General features: G+C 41.3%; 1 protein-coding gene across 1 annotated transcript in view; it reads right to left on the minus strand.

The window, feature by feature from the left end:
• The window catches only part of SLX4IP (SLX4 interacting protein), a 190,070-nt gene that overhangs the window by 49,498 nt on the left and 113,031 nt on the right, over window positions 1-27,541 (minus strand). The window contains exons 3-4 of the mRNA XM_053574426.1: window positions 21,624-21,713; window positions 16,592-16,712 (exon numbers count right to left, since the gene is read on the minus strand). Coding sequence (XP_053430401.1) covers window positions 16,592-16,712; window positions 21,624-21,713 — 211 coding nt within the window. The remainder of the gene's footprint in view (window positions 1-16,591; window positions 16,713-21,623; window positions 21,714-27,541) is intronic.

Raw genomic sequence — 27,541 nt, forward strand, 5'->3', positions numbered from 1 at the left:
ATTGGTGTCTTTTAGTCCATAAGAATACTGTTCACTCCTACAGGCACCCTAAATTCATTCAGCCTAATTTTTACTTTTTTAACAGGTTAGAGGAAAAAATGATTGAATAAGCTGAATACAGGGGAGGGAAGTATAAGAAAGCTACCTCATAAGGTAACTATTTATAAACTCTGTATACTTTTATGATTAAAACGTTAGCATTTCACTAAAATAAGGGTAAACATACACAATACAAAAATCACAGTCTTATAAAAGTTCCTATTACCTTAAAACCAAGAAGCTGTTCTTTTTTTTCAAATATATCTAAGGAAGAAAGATTCCCAAAATGTTTCAAAAATGTTTTTTATTGAAGAGAAGTCTTTACAAGTCATTCTTGTAAATAACAAGAACTTCTCCTCCACCCTGCCCCACCCCCCCAGGGAATACTTTCTACTTCAGTGTTTCTAAGAATATACAGGGTTAAAACCGTGTAAAATAGATTTTCTCACAGTTGGAAGAGAACAAAACCCCGCAAATAGGAAACCAGACAGCTTGGGGGGTCAAAACACTACACTTCCAGGTCAGACTTCTGGTTGCAATTAAGTAAAACTCCAGCAAATATTCATAAGGAAATCATACTTTTGTTTTCTCCTTTCAGGTCCTGAATCTTTTATTTTCTATAGTAGCAACTTATATTTGTAGGTATAAACAAAATACACATATTTACTTGGATACGTACTCTGCCGGTGACCCCAGAATAGCAATTTGATATTGGCCTAAATCTTAGAACTAGCAGGCTTTCCAGGCGTTCATTTTTTATGCTTGAGATCATGTGCCATTAGTTTTATTTTTGCTTAAAGTAGACATGGGTAATTGTCAAGACATTTAACAGAAGAGATTAGTCCAAGCTTTCCATTAAGTTAGGTGGTTCATGAACAAATAATTAAAATGAATTTGAATCTGAGTGGAGTTTAGGTTCTAAGTAAAGATAGCACTGTGCTAGAACAACAAACTTACATCAAAAAGCTACACAATTCAGGGTACCCAGTTATTAAATATGCCTTTTTCTCAGCTTCCTAGGAATACTACAGGGATTCTTAATGCTTCATGAATAACATGCCTCTCTCAGAAATCTGTGGTAAATTTGTTCAGAGACAGTATAAATGCTTACTGTACCAGAGGGAGTATAACCCCCTGTCCAGTTTACAGAAGTTAATATTGAATAGAAGTTACTTTGATTATAAGCAATTGAAGTAGTTAAGTAAAAATATTTAGTAAATACAAAATATTATAATTTTAGATTCTCTACTTTTACTTTAAATAATTGGAACAATTAAGGTGCCAAGTAAGGGAATTTGAGAATGAAAGCTCTCTGGTTTTTAATCGTCATCTGGGTTGGAGTTGTCTAAATTCCCAAAATACTTAGTTAGCAAATCTCAGTCCCAAGGCGTTAAACCTCAGCATGTCATCCTACACCAGGGTCTCAGCCCTAGACCCTTCAAAATCAAAGGGTTCTTACTGATGTTTAATCTGCTAGGTAACTATTATCTATACTCTCTGTTAAGCTTCCTTCATGGATATTAATATGAGGGATGTGAAAATGAATTACTAGGAATTTGAAAGTTTGTCATTATGACAATGGGAGGTCCCGGGCAAAGGCAGGGAAAATGAAAGAGACCAGACAAGCTGGTGAGTGCAATAGGTACTTCCTAAATATTGGAAGGCTAGCACTGTGGTAAAATGAACATGAGGCTCCTGAGAAGCAGACAGCACACACCACGGTCAACAGTTCCCACAATAGCTCTACAGACGCTGCTCCAGTGAGAAACGGCCACTGCTATAGGCAGGAGGGAGAGGCAATGCTTTCTTTAATTAGTATTTGTCAAACACAAGAGAAGTTTCCACCTTCCAAGACTTCACCTGGGATGAGCCAAAGCAAAATGCACCCTTGTACGGGGTCTCACTATCTCCTCGTGCTCCTCACACTCACCCCAACACAACACATGCAGGTGCTATGTGGCCCCTACAGTATCAGACAGAACAAAGCCAGGACGCAGGGTACTATGCTCCCCAAATGAGGGAATAAACAGCAACTTTCACTGGGTGAGGATGTTGTCCTCTGCAGGGTTAAAATAGGAGAACTATAGGCCTTCCAACTAATTGTCACCACAGAAATACTGTAAGGCTTTTATCTTGCCTCTGTATCAATTTAAGGGCAGGTGATTTTTTCTCTCTCATTACTTTTCTTCCCACAGCTCTAATTCAAGCTCCAACATTCTCACAATGGCACTCAAAAGCATGCAACAAAAATGATGACTGCCATTCAGTGAGATGCCACCACACATTGACACAAACACAGCTGAGAGACACGGCTCTGCTGAGGTGATGAAATTGTACCAAGCTGTTTGTACAGTGCTCCCAAAGCAAGCACACGGGGGCAAAATTCATGAACTTGTCAGACCTCATAGGCTTTATTTTATGAGGGAAAGCTTGTCATCTTTCTGAAGTCTAGGGTAGTGGGTTCAGGGAGAGGCAGACAGGTGGGAAAGGTGCAGCATGCTCACAGCAGACCCACAGGAACATTCTAGTAAGGTGTACGCTAACAATGACAAGGTCCTCTAGGTCTGTGGTCTGCAACCCCCAGGCCAGGGCTGGTACCGGTCTGTTAGGAACTGGACATTGCCGAGCTCCACCTCCCTTCCCATATCCCCTCCTCCCTCTAGTCATGGAAAATTTGTCTTCCACAGTACCAAAAATGTTGACGACTGCTGCTCTAGGTCATTCAAATTGAAGTTCAAAAAGAATCCTAGGGTCGGTGCTCACAGCACAGTGCTTACGGCACCAGCCACATACACCTAAGGTGGCGGGTTCAAACCTGGCCTGGGCCAACTAAACAACTGCAACAAAAAATAGGTGGGCGGTATGGTGGGCACCTGTAGTCCCAGCTACTTGGGAGGCTGAGGTAAGAGAATCGCTTAAGCCCAGGAATTGGAGGTTGCTGTGGGCTGTGACGCAACAGCACTCTACCAAGGGCAATATAGTGAGACTCTGTCTCAAAAAAAAAAAATAGCTGGGTGTTGTGGTGGGCACCTGTAGTCCCAGCTACTTGGGAGGCTGAGGCAAGAGAATTGCTTAAGCCTGAGAGTTGGAGGTTGCTGTAAGCTGTGACACCACAGCACTCTACTGAGGGCAACAAGCAAGACTTTGTCTCAAAAAACAAAAAAAAAGAATCCTAACCCTTTTTTGAATACTTGCATATCATACTTTTTTTTGTGCGTATTTTAATTTCTTATAAAATTCAAAATGGACAAAGAGTCAGTCATTACATCTCCGGCAATGTCCATAACAGGTGAGTTTAGAGATTTTGTTTTCTTTTCCTTTATTGGAATAAATAGAGAAGTTTCCTTAGTTTTTGAGAAAGCAAAACATCTTGTTTTGTCATTACTGTTTTAGCATACATTTGGTAAAAAAGTATAAACTTCAAGTTTTACAAATTGCCTATTCCTGGAAAAATAATCTTTGCTGAAATCGTGGCACTGTCACCAAGGACTTACAGGCACTCGTTTTCTCGTTATTACCCTTTAAAGCTTTTCATGTGTGGATGAAAGCTCATAAAATGTTTTGATTAAGTTATGCTACGGGAAGAAATGTAAATAATAACCAAAGCTATTTAAACACATGTAAAAGGAAAACACATGTTTCCACTGTGCTCTATGATGGATCTAGGGAAATCTGTTTCTATCTATGCAGGGCTGTGCATAGAGCAAATTCTAAATATCAGGAATATTTAACAGAAGAGAAGATAACTGAAAATGTGCTGTGCTATTTCGCTGTTTATAAAAACCGCGGGAGTGGTTATTTCTTCTACTTTCTGTCCCCTGTGTCTGATGGGAAGTCAGAGAACTCCCAAGCTCAGTCTGTCTGTGACCTGAAGACAGGTCCATTTCCACCGAGGGTGCGGACGATAGAAGGACACTAACCCTAACCCACCTATGTAACAGGTGGTGCACATCAAATGGACTGCCAGAAATAGTTTTACTTGTCAAGGGATTGTGTTTACTCAGGGTTAACAGTTGCTAGAGGCACAGTACTTCTTACTGTTGTTATTGAACTATTTCAGAGCAAATTTTCATTGTCTTCTTTGAAAATGCGTGAAGGTTTAAGAATGGAGGGTTCAAAGGGAAAAAAGCATTTTTCTTCCAAAATCTATTTTACATAGAAAACAGCCCTATTTTCCATGGGCTGGGAAAATAAATACAAAATAAAACACCGTGTATGCAAATTTGCTCTTGAGGGGACACCAGAGAGAAGGGCTCACAATCAAGCCTGTGTCTGAAAAGCAAGGAGGAAGCTTTCTTTGGCAGGTACTGTGCATGGGGTGTTGGGAAAAGGAGAGGAACATTTCTCAGACACAGGCAAAAAGAGGAAAAACTTGCTTGTTTTGGCATCTTGTCCTTCTCTGGTCCTGTGAACACCCACTGATTTCCTAACACGATGGTAATGTGCCCCACCACAGAATGCTGCTTGGGCGGTGGGTGTCCATGGAGAGGAAGGAAGCCTTGGTAATTCAGCCTTGAACATTAGCAGAAGACACCCCCGATGCCACAGGAAGCAGAGGGCTCTGCACTTTGGCCAGAGACTTAAGCTAAGATTTTAGAGGAGCATTCAATTTAGAATAGCCAGAAAGAAAGCCACTGCAGGCAAAAACTACAGTACCCAGGAAAATTTAATTTATTTTATGGAATTTTCCAAAAGGCCGGGTTTCTTAGATGTTAAATACAAGAAAAGGTTATACAGAATAGAATAATAGGCAGTAAAACAAAATTTATTATTACTGTTCCACAAACACAAAAATGTAGCGAACCCTACTTAGACAATGCATGGAGACCGGCAAGTGCTTGGAGCTGGAAGATGAGCTCTGTTCTGGGGTCTGTTTCTCCCTCTCCATCTTGTGATCAAAGTGAAGGAGATACAAAATTTAAACCAACATATCCACATGGTCCGTCAAGCAGAATACTGTTCCTAGTTAAAGACAGCTGTGTTTCATGTTTAGAAGAAAATGTTATTAAAAGAAAAATACACACGCAACACCCTCCTTAACAGGGACACTGAAGTAGTGAGCACAAGCCAGATATTCAGACAGCTGTTTTAATGTTACCTCTGACACTTACTTGCTAGTTATGTGATCTTCAGGCGAGTTACTTGAACTCCAAGTCTGTTTCTCATCTTTAGAAAAAGGGTGGCTAGAAGGATGCTGGCTAGAAAGGACTGTCCCAAGGGTCCACCATGGCATGCAGAAGGCCGAACTCAGCACTGGGCTGGCACCTCGCAGGCTGACACTCAGTAGTACCTGGGAGAGGGAGTGATGCTGAAGGACACCAAGGATGGCGTGGGGCTGGAGGGAAGCATCTTTCATCTCCAGCTGCGGGTCAGTCAGATGTTGCAGCCTAATCTTACACTGGGGTAGGATGTGGTTGTGACTTTCTGAAAACCTAATGACAAAATCTACTTAATAATTTGTAAGGCATGGACTACTTCCACCTCTGCCTTTTGTGGAAGTGGCAAGAGACGCTGCAATGGAAGCACGCTGCAAAACTTTGGCAAAGAAGTAGGTGATCTATGGGTGGTGACAGCATTTTTTAATTTCTTCTAATACTTGCTCTGCACCTCCTGACTGACAGGCTCTGCAGTGGGTGCTGAATGGGACAAGACTCCCACCCTCAGTGAAAGTGGAGTCCATCTGGGAGGCAGGGAAGCAACCAGAAAAATGAGTGTAGCGATTACACAGGGTGAACCAGGTACGGTGGGTACAAGGAACCAGAGGAAGTGACACCTGCACACAGGCCTGCAGGATGGAGGGCACTCGCCCAGAGGAGTGAAAACAGCTGTGCAAAGGCCCAGGTGACAGCATACCACATTCTGGGGCCTGGAAGTCGAGAAAGAGTGACAGGCTGATAAACGACCCTGGGAGCTCTGTGGGTCTGCTTGTCAGGACATCTGGGAACACTGATGGGAGAGGGGCTCTTCCTGAATGCAGTACCCACGGGTCCAGCTGGAGGCTGCCACTGTCTCGAGGTACTGGGCAGCTGGCTTGCCCAGCATCCTCCTGAGCAGCCACTTCTTAGTGCCTGAACCACCAGGACTGAAATGTTTGCCACCACTGTATTTTGCTCAGTCCTGAACCACCAGGACTGAAATGTTTGCATTAGGACCCCCTGTCCCCATGAGGTCACTTTTATTTTTGCTAATGAAATGCGTGATCAGGGGAGAACTGGGGTCCGTGCTGGAACACATTTATGAAGTATGCTGAACTATACCTGGCCAAGCACACCTTGTCACGGGTTATGAAGAGGGTAGATGATATGCAGTTATGCCCATCTGTGGGAGAGCACCAATAATAGTGTCTGTAGACCATGAAAGTCCAAGAGTGGATGGGTCACCTGGTGACTGGGTAGCTGGAAACTTACAGTCCATTAAAACGCATGGCTGGACAAATCAGTTGGTCTGCTGGAGGGCCACGGTCCAGTGGTAACCTTGGTGGAAACTCTGTTGGAGCAGTGTGACCCACAGACATCTCTGGCTTACTGGTTGACTGATTATGCTCATAACTCCAAGTATGATCAGAGAGCATACTTAGACCCTACTTAAGCTATATGTTGTGAGCTGAATTGTGTCCCCCACCCCCCACCCAATCCATATGTTGAAGTCCTAATTCCAGAACCTCAGAATCTGATTGCATTTGGAGATAATGTCTTTAAAAACATAATTATATTACAATTAGGCCACTAGGGTAGGCCCTAACTCAGTGACTGGTGTCCTTATAACAAGAGATAGTAGACACATCTGGAGGGGGACCGGGAGAAAACAGAGGGAGAAGGGGGCTGCCTAAAAGCCCCACCAGCACCTCCATCCCAGACTTCTTGTCTCCACACTGTGCAACAATCAATCTGTTAATTAAGCCATCTCATCTGTGGTATTGTGTTATGGGAGCCGTAGCAAACTAATACACTATAGAAAACAAAAATTTAGATCTAGTGCAGGGGAGCCTAATTTGAGCTGCCTTGAAGAACTGCCAACAGCCTCCCAGCCTGCCCTCGATCTGAGTCAGCTTGCAAACCCACTGTCACCTTGAATGGAGAGCCAGGCATCCCTTGAGTAAGGACCTTCAGTACCACTGTAAGCTCACCCTATAGATCTTTCACTTGAGATCTGCAGAGTTCACTAGGGTACCTGCATTAGGACAAACTTTTAAGGATGATTGGACACAGGCTCTGAAAAAATTCTTGAGGTTCCTGATTGCCATTGTGACCCACTAAAGGGTGATAAGTAGAAATCTGGCTTAAATTCATCTCACAAGGGACCACTTGTCTTCTCAGTTGCTGAGTTGGGATAGATTTACTCTGCAACTGATAGAGTCCACATGTGGACTCTGTATCTCATGGAATGAGTGCTAAGATGGTAATTACAGGCCAGATGAAAGTTTCTAGAATCTTCCCTCCCCACCAAAACATTAACCTCCAGGCAATCAAAGACATGTTACCATGAAGAACCTGAAATATCCGTATTTTTTAATTGTTTTTATCTTCCTTGCCTTTTTGACCTAAGGAGAAGACAGATGGAACATAATTATAGGATGGTGGAAAATAGACTAATGTAAGTTTAGTTAGGAAGTGATTCTTTTCCAGATCTCAACTGGAGCACCTAGCACCAGCACTACAAAGGTGGGAAAATCTGTTTTTCTATCTCAGTGATGAACAAAATACAGAAGCTGGTTTCTATCTACTGGCAGAGACAGCCATACAGCTTCACTGCTCGGCCTCATTACTCTGCTAACATTTCTGCTTCAGTGATGCAACTTCGTCCACAGGGACCTTCAATATCCATGTTCGATTGGTCCAGTCTACTGCACTGAAGGCATTATGATAGGATTTACATGGCCAGAAAGTGACCTGTATTCTATTATAGTTGTCATGCTAAGCACAGGCATGTCAGTGCCAGATAAAACCTTCCAAAATCCAGTTTCTAAGTATCCACTGGTCTGGGGCAAGTGAAAAGCTCGTCCTAAAGGCAAGTCAAGTTTTTTTTTTTTTTAGTAGAGACAGAGTCTCACTGTACCGCCCTCGGGTAGAGTGCCGTGGCGTCACATGGCTCACAGCAACCTCTAACTCTTGGGCTTACGCGATTCTCTTGCCTCAGCCTCCCGAGCAGCTGGGACTACAGGCGCCCGCCACAACGCCCGGCTATTTTTTTGTTGCAGTTTGGCCGGGGCTGGGTTTGAACCCACCACCCTTGGCATATGGGGCCGGCGCCCTACTCACTGAGCCACAGGCGCCGCCCGCAAGTCAAGTTTTTAATCCATGTACCCACTACATACCAAGGAGTAAGAACCTTCAGTGGGGGATAACTGTGTGTTTCCTGACCTGTGTAAATGACCTGACAGGGTGACAACTTAACATACAGGTTGACTAGAAGATAAAATTTGTGCCTGGCTAATCATGGTTCTGGCAAATGAGGTGGTACCAGCCCAAAGTGAATGAATGCAATGATATAACCTCACTCACGGTAGGAAAAGAAAATCTGTCCGGGGGCAGACACCTGAATGGTATGTTTTAGGTCCATTGATGTGGCCTACAGGAAAAGACAGCCTAAGAAATATATACCACAGCAGACTATGAGACCCTGTAGAACTAAAGTGAGGGCCTAAGGTGTGAAAGCAACGAGTGTGTGTGTGGGGGGGGTGACCACCTCAGCAAAGGTTTGTTTTCCATTCCAGTGACTCTGCTTCCTTAGTACTCAAAGGAAGATTACAACACAAAAGATAATGATGTTCAAAGTACCATGTAACTATTTCAGGCTCTTTCTGCTACTAGACCAGGGGTTCTCAACCTGTGGGTTCCGACCCCTTTGTAACAATGAAAATACATCTCAGCATTAGGAAGGTTGAGAACCATTGTACCAGGCCAAAAGGGAAGCTGAAATGTTGGCCAATGAGGAGACATGGAAGTAGAGAAGCATATGAGTAAACAGGAGTGCGCTAGGATCCACCTACTGGAGCATAACCACGGTGAAAGTTAAGAAGAACACTGGCAACCCTGTCAAGGAGGGGCTGGAATCCCTTAGGAATACAGGCAGAGAATCCCAGGCAGTGGAGCTACTGGCTAAGTACACAGGAAGTACGGCATAATTATCAAAGTAGGAAAAATATAAATATCAACTACTTATTTCACAGTTACCAAAGTTAGAATGGGAGCTACTCAAAATGCTTTCCCTGCTGCTTCACGGATGTATTTACATATTAACTGCATTTTTTGGCTTTTTGTTTCTCTACTACTTTACTAAAGTATGCTGACAATGGGTAGCTTTGTGACTTAGGAGAAAAGTTAACTAATGCAGTCTGAGAAAGAACCAGAGAGGGAGCAAACATTATTCAGAAATCCTAGACTGGGGGCTGGGACTTGAGACCCGGGGCCCCCACTTTTGCAGCATGAGCTGAGCACCCTTCCTCTGTCACTGGGAAAGCCGTGGTGTTAGGCAATTAATAGCTTGTTGTTATGGCTTGGGAGTTAATGGACGCCAAGAGGAAATTTTCAATGGAGATTTGATATTTGCCCGACTTTTGACTATCCTCTTGTGTTTTTGTAACTTTCCACATTTGAAACGTCTCACCCTCCCAAGGTAAAACTCAATATTTTGCATTCCTGATTCACCTGCAAGTAGGAGACAGCCACAAAATCTAGTTTTGTCACAGAATGGACTCAGAAGAGTAGCGCAAAGCTGTGAGCTGGGTTGCCGCAGCACTCTACTGAGGGCAACAAAGTGACACTGTGTCAAAAGAAAAAAAATGAGTTGAAGATAACAAAGGCTCGAATATGAAAGCCCCAAGACAAGCAGAAGAATGAGCTTTGAGAAAAAGAAATGAAGTCTGCACAAGTGAGATGAGCCAGGCCGCTGGGGCACAAAAGAGGTTAAGTTCCTAGACTATTCTCAAGATGTATAATGGTGTGAGTGACAAATCAGAATGCAGCATCTAATATAATACTATTTATTTTTATAAAAATGAAAATTCTATTTGTTCAAGGCTTTTGGTTTGGGTGACATTAATCTGTCTGCCTACTTATCATCTACACCAGGGGAACACTTTAGATCAAGGATGCCTTCATGGTGGTGTCCTCGACAGAGTTTTTTCCCCCAAAGCACTACTGCCTTTGCATAATCTGGTTCATGGCAGTCCAGCCACTGTCCTCTGAGAATTAATGTGAATTGACTATATTTCTATCACAAAGAATGCTATGAAATGCTGATAAAATAAAATAAAAATTTAAAAACATGAAACTGGCCAGTAGCAGTGGCTCACGTCTGTAATCCCAGCACTTTAGCAGGCCAAAGTAGGAGGATCACTTGAACATAGGAGTTCAAGGTTTCAGTGAGCTATGACTGCACCAGTGCACTCCAGCCTGGGCAAGAGCGAGATGCTGTTGCTAAACAAACAAACAAAAAACACAACACTGACAGAGTGGAAAGAATACAGAGTTGGAAGTCAGAAGAGCTGGGTCTGGGTTCAGGTCTACCACTTATCACCCAATTAGTCTTTGTTCAACATGTCACAGAAGCCGTGTATCAGACACGGGCCTAAGTACTTGGGAGGCGCTGAGAGGGGAAAATACTAAATAAACAAAATAGTCTCTGTCCTCAAGAAGATGATCTTTTATTTAGACAAGCCACTTCATCTTCCAAACTCTCAGCTTCTTCACCTATAAATCAAAGATATTACCATGCCACTGTATTATTAGGAGATAATCCATCTCAGCCTTGGTGCCCTTCACATTTTGTGTCTGATAATTTTGCCTGGTAGAAGGGGGACGATGCCCTGCGCACTGGAGGATGTGTAGTGACACAGGCGACCTCTACAGGCTTAGATACCAGTAGCACCCCACCCCCTGCTGATTATGGCAAAAGAACAAAATTGACTGTGTTGTTACCAAATGTCCTCTGGGATAAACTGTTCCCATTTAAGAACCTCTGAAACAGAGTGACATACATGAAAACATTTACAAAAATATAAAGCCCCATATCAATTTAAGCCAGTATTAATAAGATCCCATTTGTAACGACTACTTATGCAAAAAAAAAAAAAAAAAAAAAAAATCCTCCAGCCCTTGTAGGGCTCACAGCCACAACTGTAGCTCAGAAGCCCATACACCCCACCCAGGGTTTCAAGGACCAAACAGACTAGGGCAGCGGTTCTCAACAGTTCACAGCTGGTGCACACATACCCCACTCGGGTCCCAAGGACCAAACTGCCTAGGGCAGCGACCCACAGGAACTGTATTAAAGGGCCACAGCATTAGGAAGGTTGAGAACCACTAGCCTAGAGCCTGCCACAGCCACTGCTAGCACCAATGTGGACGACCCAGAACCTAAGGACTAGCCTGCATAGGGCCCATGGATGCCAGCAGTGGTGACCTCACGCACTTCAGCAGCAGAGCTGCTGCACACTGCATTCATCATACAGAAAGAAGCCTGAGGATAAACCCACCCAGAGCCCACCACTGCCATCACCAGCGCCCATACACACCTTCTGGCCCATCCGGCATTGCCATCCCCAGAAAATCTTTGCAATAGGCTCCACAAATAATTGCAGCTTAAGTCACCAAGAACCACACAGACTTTGCTGACATTGTTTACAGTTGAAGAAATGAAAAATGACACTACTGCACCCACACAGAACTGTGGGCAAAGCACCCTACTCAACTAACACTATAGACTCGTCTACAGGAGAAGGAAAGCTACTCCATAAAATAGGGGGAAAGCAACTGTGTTCTTCTGCAGGAACACAGGAACAGGACACATGAAAAAGCAAGGAAACATAACAGCTCCAAAGGTTAAACAGTAATTGTCCAGTAATAGATCCCCTCAGGTAGAAATATTAGAGACACATGAACAGGAATTTATTTATTTATTTATTTATTTATTTTTGTAGAGTGCCATGGCGTCACAGCTCACAGCAACCTCCAACTCTTGGGCTTACGCGATTCTCTTGCCTCAGCCTCCCGAGCAGCTGGGACTACAGGCGCCAGCCACAACGCCTGGCTATTTTTTGGTTGCAGTTTGGCTGGGGCTGGGTTTGAACCCACTACCCTCAGCATATGGGGCCGGTGACCTACTCACTGAGCCACAGGCGCTGCCCTATGAACAGGAATTTAAAATAATAATCTTAAATTCAGCAAGACGGAAGAGGATGCAGACAGACGATATAAAGAAATTAGAAAGACAACTCATGATCAGAATGAGAAATTCAACAAAGAGGAAACTTTCTTTTTCTTTCATAAAAAGGAACCAAATTATAAAAGATCAACCAATAAACAGTTGTTTTTTGTAAAAAGACAAACTCAGTAAACCATTGTCAAGACTAAGGAAAAAAGGAGAGAAGACCCAAATAAATAAAATCAGAAACAATGAAATAGTAATAAAAAGTCTCCCAACCAAGAAAACCGAACTTTTAAAGAAGAAATATCACTAATTGTTCTCAAACTATTCAAAAAAATTGAAGAGGAGGTAATTCTTTTTAATTCGTTCTATGAAGCCAGCATTACCCTGATACCGAAACCACCAACGACACACACAAAAAAGGAAAACTCCAAGCCAATATCTTTGAAGAAATAGGTGCAAAAATCCTCAACAAAATATTAGCAACCCAAATCCAACAATACATTAAAAAAAAAACTGAGTGTGTATGGAGGAAATAAAAAGAAAATTTTGAAAAAGAAAAAAAAAAATACACCATGATCAAGAGGGATTTATTCCAGGTATGCAAGGGAGGCTCAACACAGGCAGATGGATAACTGTGCTACATCACGCCAACCAACAATGTCCAAGAAAGAAACACGATAAAGGCCTTAAATAACAGAACCACAGCTAACATGATACTGAATGGGGAAGAGATGAAAGGTTCCTCTAAGAACTGGAACAAGGTAAGAATATCCATTCTCACCACTCTTATTTAGTGTAGCAATGTAAGGCCTTCCCAGACAATTAGGCGAGAGAGAGAGAGAGAGAGAGAGAGAGAGAGAGAGAGAGAGAGAGACACACACAGAGAGACAGAGAGAAAGAGAGAAAGAAAGGAAGGAAGGAAGGAAGGACATCTAATTGTCCATTTTTTTTCCTTCTTCAGTAGCTTTATCTATTTTTTATTGCGGGCACAAAGAATTAGGTTACAATGTTTGCATTAAAGTCCCTCTTATAATTGTGTCCTGCCTCCAAAAGGTGTGCCATCCACCCTAACGTTGTGCCCGTTGAAAGGGCACACCCCATCTCCCTCCCTCCTCCCCTCTCCTTGCTCCCTCAGGCACCAGCTCCCACCTTGAATTGATTTGAATTTTTCTCTTATGTGGGTGTGTAAAAGGTAATCTACTGGCTTCATATTAGAATTGAGTACATTGGATTCTTGCTTCTCCATTGGTGTGGATGTGGAGAGAGGGGAGCACTTTTATACTGTTGGTGAACCACAAACTAATACAACCTTTTTGGAAGAAGTATGGAGAATCCTCAAAGAACTCAAATCATGCAATCGCATTACTAGGCATCTACCCAGAAGAAAAAAAAATCATTTTATCATAAGGACATTTGCACTAGACTGTTTATCGCAGCTCAATTTATGATCGCCAAAATGTGGAAACCATCTAAATGCCCACCAACCCAAGAATGGATTAACCAGCTGTGGTATGTGTATACCATGGAATACTCTTCAGCCACGAAAAAAGATGAAGACTTTACTTCTTTTGTATTAACCCAGATGGAACTGGAGCACATTCTTCTTAGTAAAATATAAAATTGTCCATCTTTGCAGACGACACAACCTTATATATTAAAAGACCTAAAGATTCCACCACAAAAATATCAAAACTTATAAAGTTGCAGGATACAAAATCAGCATACAATAAAAAGTCAGCAGCATTGAGCGGCACCTGTGGCTCAAGGAGGAAGGTGCCAGCCCCATATACTGGGGTGGCGGGTCCTCGGCTCCAGCCCCGGCCAAACTGAAAAAAGAAAAAAAGTCAGCAGCATTTCTATATGCTAATAACTAACTGGCTGAAAAATATATCAAGAAATTAATCCCACTGACAACAGTTATATAAAAAAAACCCTTAGGAATACATTTAACCCAAGAGATGAAAGATCTGTATGATGAAAGCTACAAAAGCCTGATGGAAAAGATCAAAAAGGATATAAAAAAAGGAAAAGACATCCTACACTTATGAATCGAAAGAAACTGAAAGAATTGATAATGCTAAAATGACCACATTACCCAAAGCAAAGCAGAGACTGAATGCAATCACTATTGGATACCGATGTCATTCTTCACAAAAACAGAAAAAATAATCCTAAAACTCATTTAGGATCACAAAAGAGCCTGAGTAGCCAAAGCAATACTGAGCAAAAGAACAAAGCTGGGAGCATCACACTACTTAACTTCAAAATTACTACAAAGCTACAGTCACCAAAACAGCATGGTTATTATTATAAGGACAGACACAGAGACCAACAGAACAGAAGAGAGGGTTCAGAAATAAATGCATGAATTTACAGGTAACTGATTTTTGAAGCATACCCATTACGGAAAGGACATTCTCTTTAGTAAAGGATGCTTGGAAAACTGATTATCCATATGCAGAAAAATGAAACTAGATTCCCATCTTTCACCATCTATAAAAAACAAAAAGGATTCAAGACTTAAACATAAGACTCCAATTATAAAACTATTAGAAGAAAACATAAGAGAAATGCTTCAGGACATTGGTCTGGGCAAAGATTTTACAGGGAAGACTTCAAAGGCAATAAAAACTAAACAGAAAGACAGGACTGTATCAAACGATCACCCTTCTGTGATGAAGGACACAAACAACAGAACAAAGAGACAACCTGTAGAATGCAAATATTTGCAAACTATTCATCTACAAGGGACTAATATCAAGGATATACAAGGAACTCAAACAATAAGAAAACAAAACCCGATTAAAACATAGGCAAAGGATATAAAAAGATGCCAACTTTATATCTTTTGTATTAACCTGGATGGAGCCGGAGAACATTTTCTAAAGTAAAGTATCACGCGAATAGAAAAGTATCCAGTGTGCTCAATACTAATTAATATAAAGCCAGTGGATGAACTAATACACACCCACACAAGAGAAAAACTCAATCTAATTCAAGTTGGGGGGAGGAGGAAGGGGATTGGTGGGCTCTCACCTAATTGGCACAATGCAAGGGTATATGGCACCTGTCCTAGGTGAGGGGCACAACTACGACAGGGAACTGGCACCACTGTAACCTGACTGCTTGTACCCTCAAAAAAAAATTAATTAAAAAATAGGCGAAGGATCTGAATAGATATTTCTCCAAAGAAGACATACATACGGCCAACATGTATAGAAAAATGCTGAGGAAATGCAAATCAAAACCCCAATGAGATATCATTTCACTCCACGTTAGAATGGCTATTATCAAAAGGACAAAAAATAATAAACGCTGGTGAGGGAGTGTCAAAGGGAACTCTATACACTACTGGTGAGAATGTAAAGTAGAATGGCCGCTATGGGGAAAGTATGGAGATTTCTGCTGAGATTATCATCTAGCAATTCCACTACTGGGTATTTAAAGAAAGTAAATACCTACACCCTGTATTTATTTCAGCACTATTCACAATAGCCAAGATATGGAAGCAACCTACATGTCCATCAACAGATGAATGGATAAAATGTCCTTTCTCTCTCTATATAATATATATTATATAGTCACATATAATATATAACGTTATATACACACACACACACAAACCACAATAGAATACTATTCAGCCATTTAAAAGAATAAAATCCTATCATTCCTGGCCACGTGGGTAAGCCTGGAGAACATGTTATGTGAAAAAAAGTCAAACACAGAAAGATAAATAGTGCATGTTGTCACTCAGATGTAGAAGCTAAAAAACGTGAGCTCATGCTATGCATAAGCAGAGAATTGCGGGAATTAGAGGCTGGGAAGGGTGGTGGGGAAGAGAGAACACAGAGAGGTTGGTCAATGGATACAAAATTATAGCTGGATAGAAGACCTAAGTTCTAGTGTTCCACTGCCATGAACAGTATGTGACAATAACTTACTGTATATTTTTAGAAAGCCAGAAGAGAGGATTTTAAATGCTCACAACACAAAAAAATGGTAAGTGTCTGAGGTGATGGATATGCTAATCACTCTGATTTGATCATTGCACATTGTATGTATCGAAATATCCCTCTGTACTTCATAATATGTACAGTTATTACACGTCAACTAAAAATAAAAGAGAAAAACAACTTTCAAAAGATTTTTTTTAAAGCCTCTGAAGAATTTATCATTTCCTTAGGAATGTTTTATTTGTTGTTTTTATATATTTTGACTGCCATTAAAAGCCCCGAGGGCTTTTTGGTTAATTTTCTTTACCAAAAGTATCTTCACTAGAACATATTTTTTAAAGGTATCACTATACTAACGTGAGAGTCAGCGTCAAACAGAACTGCCATCCCTACAAAGCAGCAATTTTATTTATTTTTTGTCTAAAATCAAAGCACTCTGTGCCTACCTTTTAAGGACAAGGGACTGGATCTTGTGAATTCTGCATTTGATGCCTTGTGCTGTTTGCGAACACCCAAGTATTCCTTAACTCTTGAATTGATGGTTTCTTTTAACAATAAACAGACTTCCTAAAATAAATAAAAAATTGTACGTAACTTTTTAATTTAATGCTTACAAAAAGTTAACATAGTACATGTTAAAAAGTCAACACTGGACATTGCATTTGCATTGCTTTTTAATTTAGCTATGAATACTTAAAGGAATGCTACATGTGCTTGTGGATAACACTGCAGGTTTACATTTGCTACCATTGCTACCAAGGTTTGTTCATAACCATGGTGCTGGCTCACGGTGTGATCTGGGAAATTCATTTCATTTCTCTCTGCCTCAGTCTCACATTTCTAAAAGGAAGATAAAAACACTAACTTTAAGGTAAACATTAGGGTGACAAGGTGATAAAACTAGTGAGAGAAAAAAATGTTTTCACGTAAACATAACCAGTCTTGCACTGGGAAGTCTGAAGCTAACACTGGGCCCAGAGAAATGCCCACTGTGGCCAGGCAGGGGGTGATAGGGGCAGGGAAGAACCCGGGAGTAAAGGTATGTTTTTAACCTGTTGATGCAGAAGGCCTGGGGTGCCCAGACCACAGACCAGTCAGCAGAAGAAATCCCTCAAGCCTCATTACTTTAGCCGACCAATGCCATATTTATAGGCACAGTGTTGCCAGATCTTCACATTTGTTCAAGAGGAGCCAGTGATTTTATACAAAATTTCCCATTTTTCAAACTTGGTCCTATTTTTTTTTTTTTTTAACCTAAACACCGTCATTTATAAGTTTTTGGCTTCAGGTTTACAGATCTACTGGAGAGTAAACAGAACTACGCAGTAGGTTAAACAGAGAACTGGAAATCGGCAGAGGGATCTTTTCCCAAATTCCTGTTGGTGATTGTGTACACACCCATTTGCTTTTATTAAAATTGCACTATTAATAGTCATCTATTAATGGCAAAAATGATTTCCCTTCTTTAAAGTACATTAACATTTATTAGGCAGCAGAAACCAGAAGTTTTAATTCAATTTCAATAGACTACATCACTAACAAATTTCTGGATCTGTCAATTGTTTTATATATTGGTGTTATTTATAAAAAGGAAAAACAAAAATCTAAGCCCTACCATGTAATGGGAAGATACCCTGTGCAGTGTTTTCTGCAGTACCAGGAAAATGTAACCTAATGTAGGAAAAGAGAGTAAAATTGCTTGCAAAAGATCTGATAGGTAAAGATTGATAATTCTTCCCAAAGACTGCGACAGGCTCCAGAGCTGCCCAGGTCCCTTCAAACCGGTTTCACTGGTTTCCTGCAATGTCATTTCAGGTTGATCTCTTAGAATCTTTATAAATTAAAACAAGAACAAAGTTTTTAGCAGCTCTGAGGACCAATGATAGTCAAACTTTTATTAAAAATACTTGGACAGCATAGAACACTCTCGATTTACCTCACAAATGTGAATTTCTAGATAAACACGGACACTGGCCATCTCTCCTGCCTTTATTTTACAGCTCAAAGATGCAGGGCCTTGTGGAATACAGAGATATCTGTTTATAGCTGAGTGTTTGGCACTGTTCACACAACAGAAAGGCAGTCTTGCTTCATACTCGTTTTTTTCTTTCTTTCTTTTTTTTTAAACAATTAAAGAATTTTGCTTCACATGCAGAGTTCAACTATGACTGAGCTAGAAAATATGTGAGGGACATACATGGGAACAAGGATCACTAAAATTTGGCCATAAATGCCCTATAAGGCTAGAACTAAAAATAGTACGATAAAAATAAAGCAAAAGCCCGTACATATGAACTTTCTCCTTCTCGTTATGGGGCTGTCCTTCCACGAGTCAGGTTTGACAAATGAAAAGTAGACCCCATGCGGTGTGGCCAAGATAACCCCGGTGACTGACCACACCAAGCTTTGCTTTCTTTTCAGAATCCGAGCAACTCAAGAAAAGAAAAACTCCCAGCGACATTTGAAGGGCAGATGAGAAGACAAAGTTAAAATCAGTGAGCAGGAGATAAAAGGAAATAAAAGAGGGTATCTCTAGGCTAACAGGGGCTACGTTCCCTTGCTCAAAATTACAATGGAACAGTTTGAGTGAGTCTGACTGTTTGGGTACAAAGACTACTTGTGCTGGACTCAAAATAAACATAGGTTTAATACATGTAATTAGTTCTTTTTTTTTCTTTTGAGAAAGGAACTGGATACTCTTAGGCTTTCACTATATAAAGCGACTGTTAAAATGCAATCAAACTGGTTGCTAATGAAATCCCAATCATGAGATGATCTAATGATAAAAAAGATGAAAGCACTGGGATGCTGAATGTAGGCTAAAGTCATACCCTTTCCTCAATTAGACTTTCTCCTTTCTTATACACACAACGTATCCCAGACCAGTTTCATCGGTGAACATATATTTTGGAGCAGCCACTTAAAGTAGCAGCAGCAAACTGACTACTCCCTTTGAGAGGAAGGCTCAGCTTGCTGGCACGTCTGGCCTCCTGCTGCCGGCACCGCCATGATGCTCTGCACGTCCTGTCATGCACCACACAGCTTTGCTAAGTCATGCCCCATATCCCTCGGGTCAGGACCAGGTGGAGAGATGCAGCTGCAGGTGGCACCTTAAAGTATCTTAGCCTCGTGCTTTGGCTCAGAGCTGATTCACATGTGTGTGCCTTCATTTTAAAGCATTTCAAATCAGCTAGTGGGCAAAACAGACCCAATATCAGCAAGAAAGGTCTAAGTCTGAGGTGGTAAAAAGAAGAAAAGAATGCACCTAGAATGGCAGATTCAGAAAATAACACTGATAATCTAAGACAAGTCGGAAGATTTGGGGTGCGGTTCCCGCGGGTGAACATTAGTCACTCTGGGGAAATGAATGAACTGCCCTGAATCACAGGGACACGTGTTAGTAAGCTAAAGCAGGGAATTATATGAAGAGGCATGACAATAGATGTTGCCCTGCTGAATATTCAAAAGTCTTGAAGAGTCAGGTGTGGCGGCTCATGCCTATAACCTTGCTCCTCAGGAGGCCAAAGACAGGATCTGCAAGCCAGGAGTTTGAGACCAGCCTCATCTCAAAAAAAAAAAAAAAAAAAAAAAGTTCAGATGAGGAAAATCCACAGTTATTTACCTGAAGAATAAATCCCATCACACTGAACCTTGTAGCTTCCTTCTCTAAGCTTCTGGTGACCAGATATGCTTTACAAAATAATGTCCTGAGGACATTAACTGGACTGAAACTGGCTGCCCTATAAACTTAGGGGTGGGGTATGAAAGGAGTTTTTTCTAGTGCTCTCTAAAAGCTGACTGTAAATATATTAATGTTAATAATAATTGCTGTTATTTAACAGCAAAGGATTTTTATTTTTACTTTTTAGCCACGATTACTAATTTCTTCTCCATATATTTTATTTTATTTTATTTTTTTGTGAGACAGAGTCTTTCTCTGTTGCCCTGGGCAGAGTGCCATGGTGTCATCATAGCTCACAACAACCTTAAACTCTTGGGCTCAAGAGATCCTCATGCTTCAGTCTCCCCCTCCCTCAATAGCTGGGACTACAGGTGCCTACGGCAACTGTTCGTTAGAGACAGCATCTTGATAATTTTTTCTGTTTAGTAGAGATGGGGTCTCGCTCTTGCTTAGGCTAGTCTCAAACTCCTGAGTTCAAGCAATCCACCCACCTCAGCCTCCTGGAGTGCTAGGACTATAGGGTGTGAGCCTCCACTGGCCATCCTTGCTTCCGGGTGAGCACAGACCAGAGAACAGAACGTGTCCTATGAGCCTCCACCTGGCCATTCCTGCTCCAAGATGAGTACAGACCAGAGAATTGAACGTGTCCTGTGAGCCTCCACCTGGCCATCCTTGCTTCCGGGTGAGCACAGACCAGAGAACAGAACGTGTCCTGTGAGCCTCCACCTGGCCATTCCTGCTCCAAGGTGAGCACAGACCAGAGAATTGAACGTGTCCTGTGAGCCTCCACCTGGCCATCCCTGCTCCTGGGTGAGGCCACTTGGCCATCCCTGCTCCCGGGTGAGCACAGACCAGAGAAACCAAACGTGTCCTGTGAGCCTCCACCACAACGACATTCAGGTGGGAATGCCAAAATTCAGAACCAAGAGTGATCTTCACCTCTAGTGGAACCCTCCCATCTCTAAGTGAGGGGCTGAGGCTGAGAGAGGTCGAACATCATCCTACACACAAGACCATTTGTTTTCCTGACCGACCAATGCAAGAGAAGGAGGACAAATGTCTCCTCACTTGCAAAAGCTCCTGACAACAAATGGGTAGTAGAAAGGATGAGGCTTTAAGACAGGTGTGAAGGATCAGCCTGTGCTGAACTGCACACCTGCTCCATTTGTCAGTCCGTTCTTCCAAACTAGATTAAAATGCCTGTTTACCTGGGAGAATCATTTTTTTTTCTTTCTTTCTTTTTTTTTTTTTGAGTGCTATGGGATCATAGCTCACCAGCAATCTTAAACTCCTGGGCTCAAATGGTCCCATTGCCTAAGCCTTCCCAGTAGCTAGGATTATGTATGTACCACCAGGCCCAGCTAATTTTGCCAATTTTTAGTAGAGACAGGGTCTCGATTTTTCTCAGGCTGGTCTTGAACTCCTGAGCTCAAGCAATCCACCCACCTCAGCCTCCCTAAGTGTTAGGACTACAGGTGTGAACCACTGAGTCCAGCCTGGGACATCTACTTCTCCTCTTTTTAAGATGGAGAAACCCTTCCCATCTCAAAACAAAGAGGTAGGAAATTTCTGGTTTAAATAACAGAATAGCATATAAAGTGTACAGATATGACAGTTTCTGAGTGGAAAAAAAAAGTGGGTAGATGTATGTCTGCCATTGGGAATACAACTGTTTTTAAAGGAATAAGTACCATTTAATATTTTTCCCTACTTACAAAAATGAAAGCTGGAAAGAACTAATATTTCTTCTAGCATAGAGGCTACTTGCATTGAAAGAGTAAAAAGTTTCATTGTACCTCTTTCTTCTGTTCAGAAAACCAGCTGGTATCTTTGTTGGAACCTTGTGGCGATATATGAAGATCCACCAGGACAGCGAAATTCCCACACTGAAAGACATTAGTGGCCGCGTCAGTGTCTGTGAGGCTCATGCCCAGCAAACAATGAGAGAAAATCTCACAAATTCCTATGTGGTTACTCATGATAAAATGGCAACAAAGTTCACTACTAGACAGAAAACTTAATACCGGACAGGGCTACAGGTCACAGCCTGCTACTTTTCCTGAGGTTGAAATTTATCGTGTAAAGCCAAAGGTGAAATGCAGTGTTGATCGGGATAAGAAAGACACAATATTTATCTCTGGGCAGCACCTCGAAGGGGGCTGCCCAGGCCTCCCAGTCGCAGTTGGAAGACAGTCAAACACTGAGAGACACTCAATAGGTCAGCACTAGGTAAGTTCCAGAAAAGGATGATTCCATGCACAGCCAGAAGAGTGCCTTCTTCTAAGTAGGAAAAAAACAGACAAAAGCTATTGAATTTTCTGGGATGGTACACCTAGGAATGAAATAGAAGCACAGAAGCATGAGAAAGACCAAGCACAGAAAGCTATATGCTGAACGCCAGTTATCAGAACTACACAGCCTGCCTCTGTTCTCATTCTACAGGCTAGTACTGTCCAACACTTTAGAAAAAATGAAAATATTCTAGATCTACACTGTTCAGTGGCACAGCCAATAATTTTATGTGGCTCCTGAGCACTTGAAATGTGGCTATTGTGCCCAAGAAGCTAAATTTAAAATTGTAATTTAAGTAATCACATGTGGCTAGTGGCTATGTATTAGGTAGCACAGCTACAGTCTCTATGCAAAGTTGTAGCTTTGTAAATCCTCACACCTGTAATCCCACCACTCTGGCAGGCCGAGAAGGGCAGATTGCTTGAGCTTAGGAGTTCAAGACCAGCCTGAGCCAGAGTGAGACCCCATCACTAATAAAAGTTAGCCAGGCGCAATGGTGCATGCCTGAAGTCCCAGCTACTTGGGAGGCTGAGGCAAGAGGATTGCTCAAGCCCAGGAGTTTGAGGTTGTTGTGACCTATGATGTGACTGACACTTTGTCTCCTAAATAAATAAACAGATAAATAAATCCTCACACCTTATGAGTAAGCACTTTCTGAGCATAAAGATGTGACTTTGAACAAACTACTCTAGAAATGAATAAAAGACCAAGACCGCAGGCTAGGGCTGGTCTAAGAAATTTAGAGGTTTATGGCCACCAGGAAAAAGTCAATTTCACCTGTTTGACTGAACAGATTTTTGCTTCATTTTAAAAAAGTTTTATGTTATAATTCAATGGTAAAAGAAAAATAGTTTCAACGAATAGTGTTCAAGTGTCAGACATAAATATGTAAAGAAAATGGAAACTGACACCTATCTTACACTACACACAAAATTTAATTTGCAATGGATCATAGACATAGACGTGAAAAACTACTTTCTAAACCGCTGAGAGTGAGAAAGACTTCACAGGAATGGAGAAGCATGAATGCTATGTATTCAGCTTTGATATGAGGACAATTAATGACAATGAATGACACCACACCGTGGGGAGTGGGGAAGGGAGAGCAGACAAAGAGAGAAGGAGGGGGAGGGGAGGGGAGAGGAAAAGAAAAGAAAATAGTGACTAATGCTCACATAAGTTGGATTTAATTTTGACCAAAGTACATTATTTGAACAATAATTTTTAATTCAACTTGTTAATATTTTGTTTAGGATATTGGAACCTCATTTATAAATGAAATGTGGTTGTAATTTCCCTTTACAATAAATATATTTTTTCCAATTTTAGCATCAGGTATATCCAGATTAAAAAAAAAAAAAGATTGAGAAAGCACCAGATATTGAGTAAAAAATTGTTAAACTGGACATTGCCAAAATTAAAAACTTCTGTTTATTAAAAACACCATTCATAAAATGATTAAGTATGTCATAGACTTGGAAAAAAACATATTGATAAATATATATTTCTGGCATAAAGGATGCATAAAGAACTACAGATCAGTATTAAAACACAAATAACCCAAACTCAAACAGACACTTCACCAAGTTAAGATAAATGAATGGCTAATAAGAAGAGCATTAAAACAATGTTCAACATTGTTAGTCTTTAGGCAAATGCAAATTACAATGCAATACACTCTGGAATGACTAAATTAAAAAGGCTGACACAACATCAAATGTTGTTAAGGATACGGAGCAACCCAAACTCTGTTTCCTAGCGAAAATGTAAAATTGCTTAACTACTTCGGCAAACAGTTTGCCAGTTCTGTATAGTTAAACATTCATTTATTTACTGAGCCAACAATTTCACGCAAGGTATTTACCCAAGAGAGATAAGGCATATGTGCACACTAAGACTTGTATGAAAATGTTCATGGAAGTTTTAATCAGAAGAACCCAAACTGAAGACAGTGCCAAAGTGTATCAACAGGAGAATAAATTGTGGAATATTCATGCAGTAGAATGCTACTTGTCACACCACTGATACACTCAATATGGATTCATCTCAAAAATATTAGGCTGAACAAAAGAAGTCAAATCAAGAGAAAATACTGTACGATTCCATTTATATAAAAGTCTAAAACAGCAAAACCAGCGTATAGTGAAAGAAATCAGACCACTGATTGCCCAGAAAGGAACTGGCTGAGAACCAGCACAAAGAAACTCTGTATCTTAGATCTGAGCTCCCTGATCCCAGTCCTGGTCCATGGCCTGTGAGAAACTGGGCTGCACACCAGGAGGTGAGTGATCAAAGCTTCATCTGTATTTACAGCCGCTTCCCATCACTTGCATCACAGCCTGAGCTCTGCCTCCTGTCAGACATCCAGAAGCATTAGATTCTCATAAGAGCACAAACCCTGTTGTAAACCGTGCATGTGAGGGAGGTAGGCTGTGTGCTCCTTATGAGAATCTAGTGCCTGAGGATCTGAGGTAGGACTGAGGTGGTGAAGCTAGCACTGGGGAGTGGCTACAGATACAGATTATCATTGGCAGAGAGATCTGACTGCACAGAGACCATAATAAATCAATTACTTGCAGATTTATATCAAAACCACCTCCTGGCCCTTGTCTGTAGAAAAATTGTTTTCCATGAAACCAGTTTCTGGTGCCAAAAAGGTTGGAGACCACTGTTTTAAGTGTATACCTAAGATCAGTTCTTTTACTTTACATTAAAAAAAAAATTATACATTAATAATAAAACAATTTTTTGGCTCAGTCGGTAAGGCGCCGGCCCCATATACCGAGGGTGGCGGGTTCAAACCGGGCCCCGGCCAAACTGCAATCAAAAAAGAGCTGGGCGTTGTGGCGGGCGCCTGTAGTCCCAGCTACTCGGGAGGCTGAGGCAGGAGGATCACTTAAGCCCAGGAGTTGGAGGTTGCTGTGAGCTGTTTGATGCCAAGGCACTCTACTGAGGGCCATAAAGTAGTGAGACTCTGTCTCTACAAAAAAAAAAAAAACAAAAAAAAAAACAATTTTTGAACACTGTATAAAATGCATTCATAATTGTTAGCAATTGTTTAAAATGTAGATACTACATCCCTGAAAATGTATGGGTGTTTTGAGGCAGTCCAAAATGAACTGTGAAGCTTGATGAAAGATGATATGGAACACTGCCCTGCAGCGGGACCCACCAAACTGCAGTTCCGCATGCTACAGCCAGCATTCATGTTAATGGAAGAGAAGAGAATATTAGAATGCAATAAAAAATACCGGTGTCACATGATAAGGCCAAGAATTGTTTTGGGAAATGTTAAGTATGTGTGCACCAGGTTATGATGGAAAGTCTTTCTCTTGTTGTAGGCTGTGGTCAAAAAAACGTTTGAAAATCATATTCAACTATACTGTTATTATTAAAAGTTTCCTCTCAACTGTTGATTATAGATTTAACCTTTAAGGAGTATGCTGCCACCAGGTGGAGGTCCCATGCCACAACTACAAGATCTTAGCCAGAAAATATTAACCTTTCATGTGCCAGGGACCTATTTAGCCAGCTGTGAAACTGATGAAATTTGAATAATGTTTTTATTTCATCTTCATTATTATTCTTTTTCTTCTAGAGATGAGGTCTTGCTATGTTTCCCATGATGGACTCAAACTCTTGGGCTCACATGATCTTCCTGCCTCAGTCTCCCAAAAAGCTGCAACTATAGGCAGGAGACATTGCACTTGGCAAGCACAGCGTTTTAATTGCATAAAACACAACACATAGGATTAAAAGTAAAATCAATTACACTGAAGTGCGGTTATCAAAATAAAAGAAAAACAATGTGATGTAGTAAAGTAAACACTTGTTTATGAAGGCCTTAGATCTTGTTACATGGCCGGTCTAGTGACTACTTTAAATCTGAAGTAGTGATGAGTATAAATGAGATTTTCAGATATCTGCAACTACTATATGATATGAAAAGAGCTATAATTTCTAATGATGACAAACATTGCTAATACTATATTGTGTTTTGAAGCCTACAGTCATAATAAACAGAAAACAAAATTTTACTAGAACTTGGTCAAAATAAAGATACAACTTTTTTTCCCTGATACAGGTTCACTGAACCTCTGGGTTCTATTCCCAGGCCCAGTGAAATTCTAGGGATTCTGAAATAAAACCCTTCCAATATACTGGGAGATGGCTCATATACATTTTACGAAGGTTTCTTAAAGGTCCTCTTCCCTCATTCTAAAGTCTAAACCAAGTGCTCTGTCACTTCTTCATTAGCAAAAATTATTCTTAAAATAATGAAAAAAGTGTGAAGCTTAAACAACATGAACTACTGTCATAGTAGCTTTCTAAAGGATCAAATAGGAAGGACCAATTTGGTATTTTGCTCACCATTTTGTAACTTTGGTCACAGATAACCTAGTTAAATCTGATCATAAACAGACTGATTAGAATGTTAATTTTTTTAAAGAAATTATCAAAATTTTTTTACTAGATAATAACTGTACATTACTGCATTTATGGGGTATAATGTGCTGATTTTATATACAATTTGGAATGTTAGTTTGAAATCATCAAATCTTACTCTGTGATCAAACTTTCCCAGAGTTTCTGGAATACTCCAGCCTCCTCCCCCACCACAAGCTCCCTCTGAGTTCTCCAGACTGAGTTCTCAAACTCCCACACTCACCAGGGGTATTTTGGCTTTCTAAAGTTCCCTGCTCTTATGAGTAAACAGAAGGGGAAAAAAAAAAAATCAAAGAAAGCTTCTTGCCACAGCCAGCAGCACAGCCTCTCTTTCTCCTCCTCCTTAATTAGGACTGGGCTATTTCTACTCCCAGAAGATAAGTTCTGCAGCTCTCTCCTGAGAGGAGTGAGGGGGGTAACCGTCACTTTTTTCTCCTGCCAGAGCTGGTCATTTTGCAGAGGCTGAGTTGCTTCACAGCCCATGCACTGCGCTGTGAGTCCATGGGCCAGGGTCTGGTCTAACTTCTGGAGGTTTCAGCCAACAACCTGTGAGTAACCCCTAACTCCTCCCTTGCCCTAACCCTCTACAGTCAGTCACTGCATCTTGTCAATTTTATTTTTTAAAGGGCTCTCAAATACACTCCTCCTTTGTTCTGCTGTTCACAGCATCTCCCACTTGGGATGTTAGAGTCACTTCTGTTGGTGTCCCGGATGATCCTCAATGCCTCTACCAGGGCAATCTCCAACATACAAATTGGATCAGTCTGCTCTTGCTGTAGCTCAGAGCAGCCAGCAGGTCCCAAGCCTCTGGTGAGGCCTCCCCTCTCCCGCCATCTCCCGCAGGCCCCTGGCACAGAACGCACCCCACAGTTCCCACGCATGCTGAGTTCCTGTGTGTTCTCAAACCCTGGCAGGAACTTAGCTGTCTCTGTGGAGCTCTTTTGAACAGTTTCTCCCTCCCTGCTCTGGATCAGAC

This window comes from Nycticebus coucang, chromosome 21, assembly GCF_027406575.1.
Source record: "Nycticebus coucang isolate mNycCou1 chromosome 21, mNycCou1.pri, whole genome shotgun sequence".
Classification (NCBI taxonomy): domain Eukaryota; kingdom Metazoa; phylum Chordata; class Mammalia; order Primates; family Lorisidae; genus Nycticebus; species Nycticebus coucang.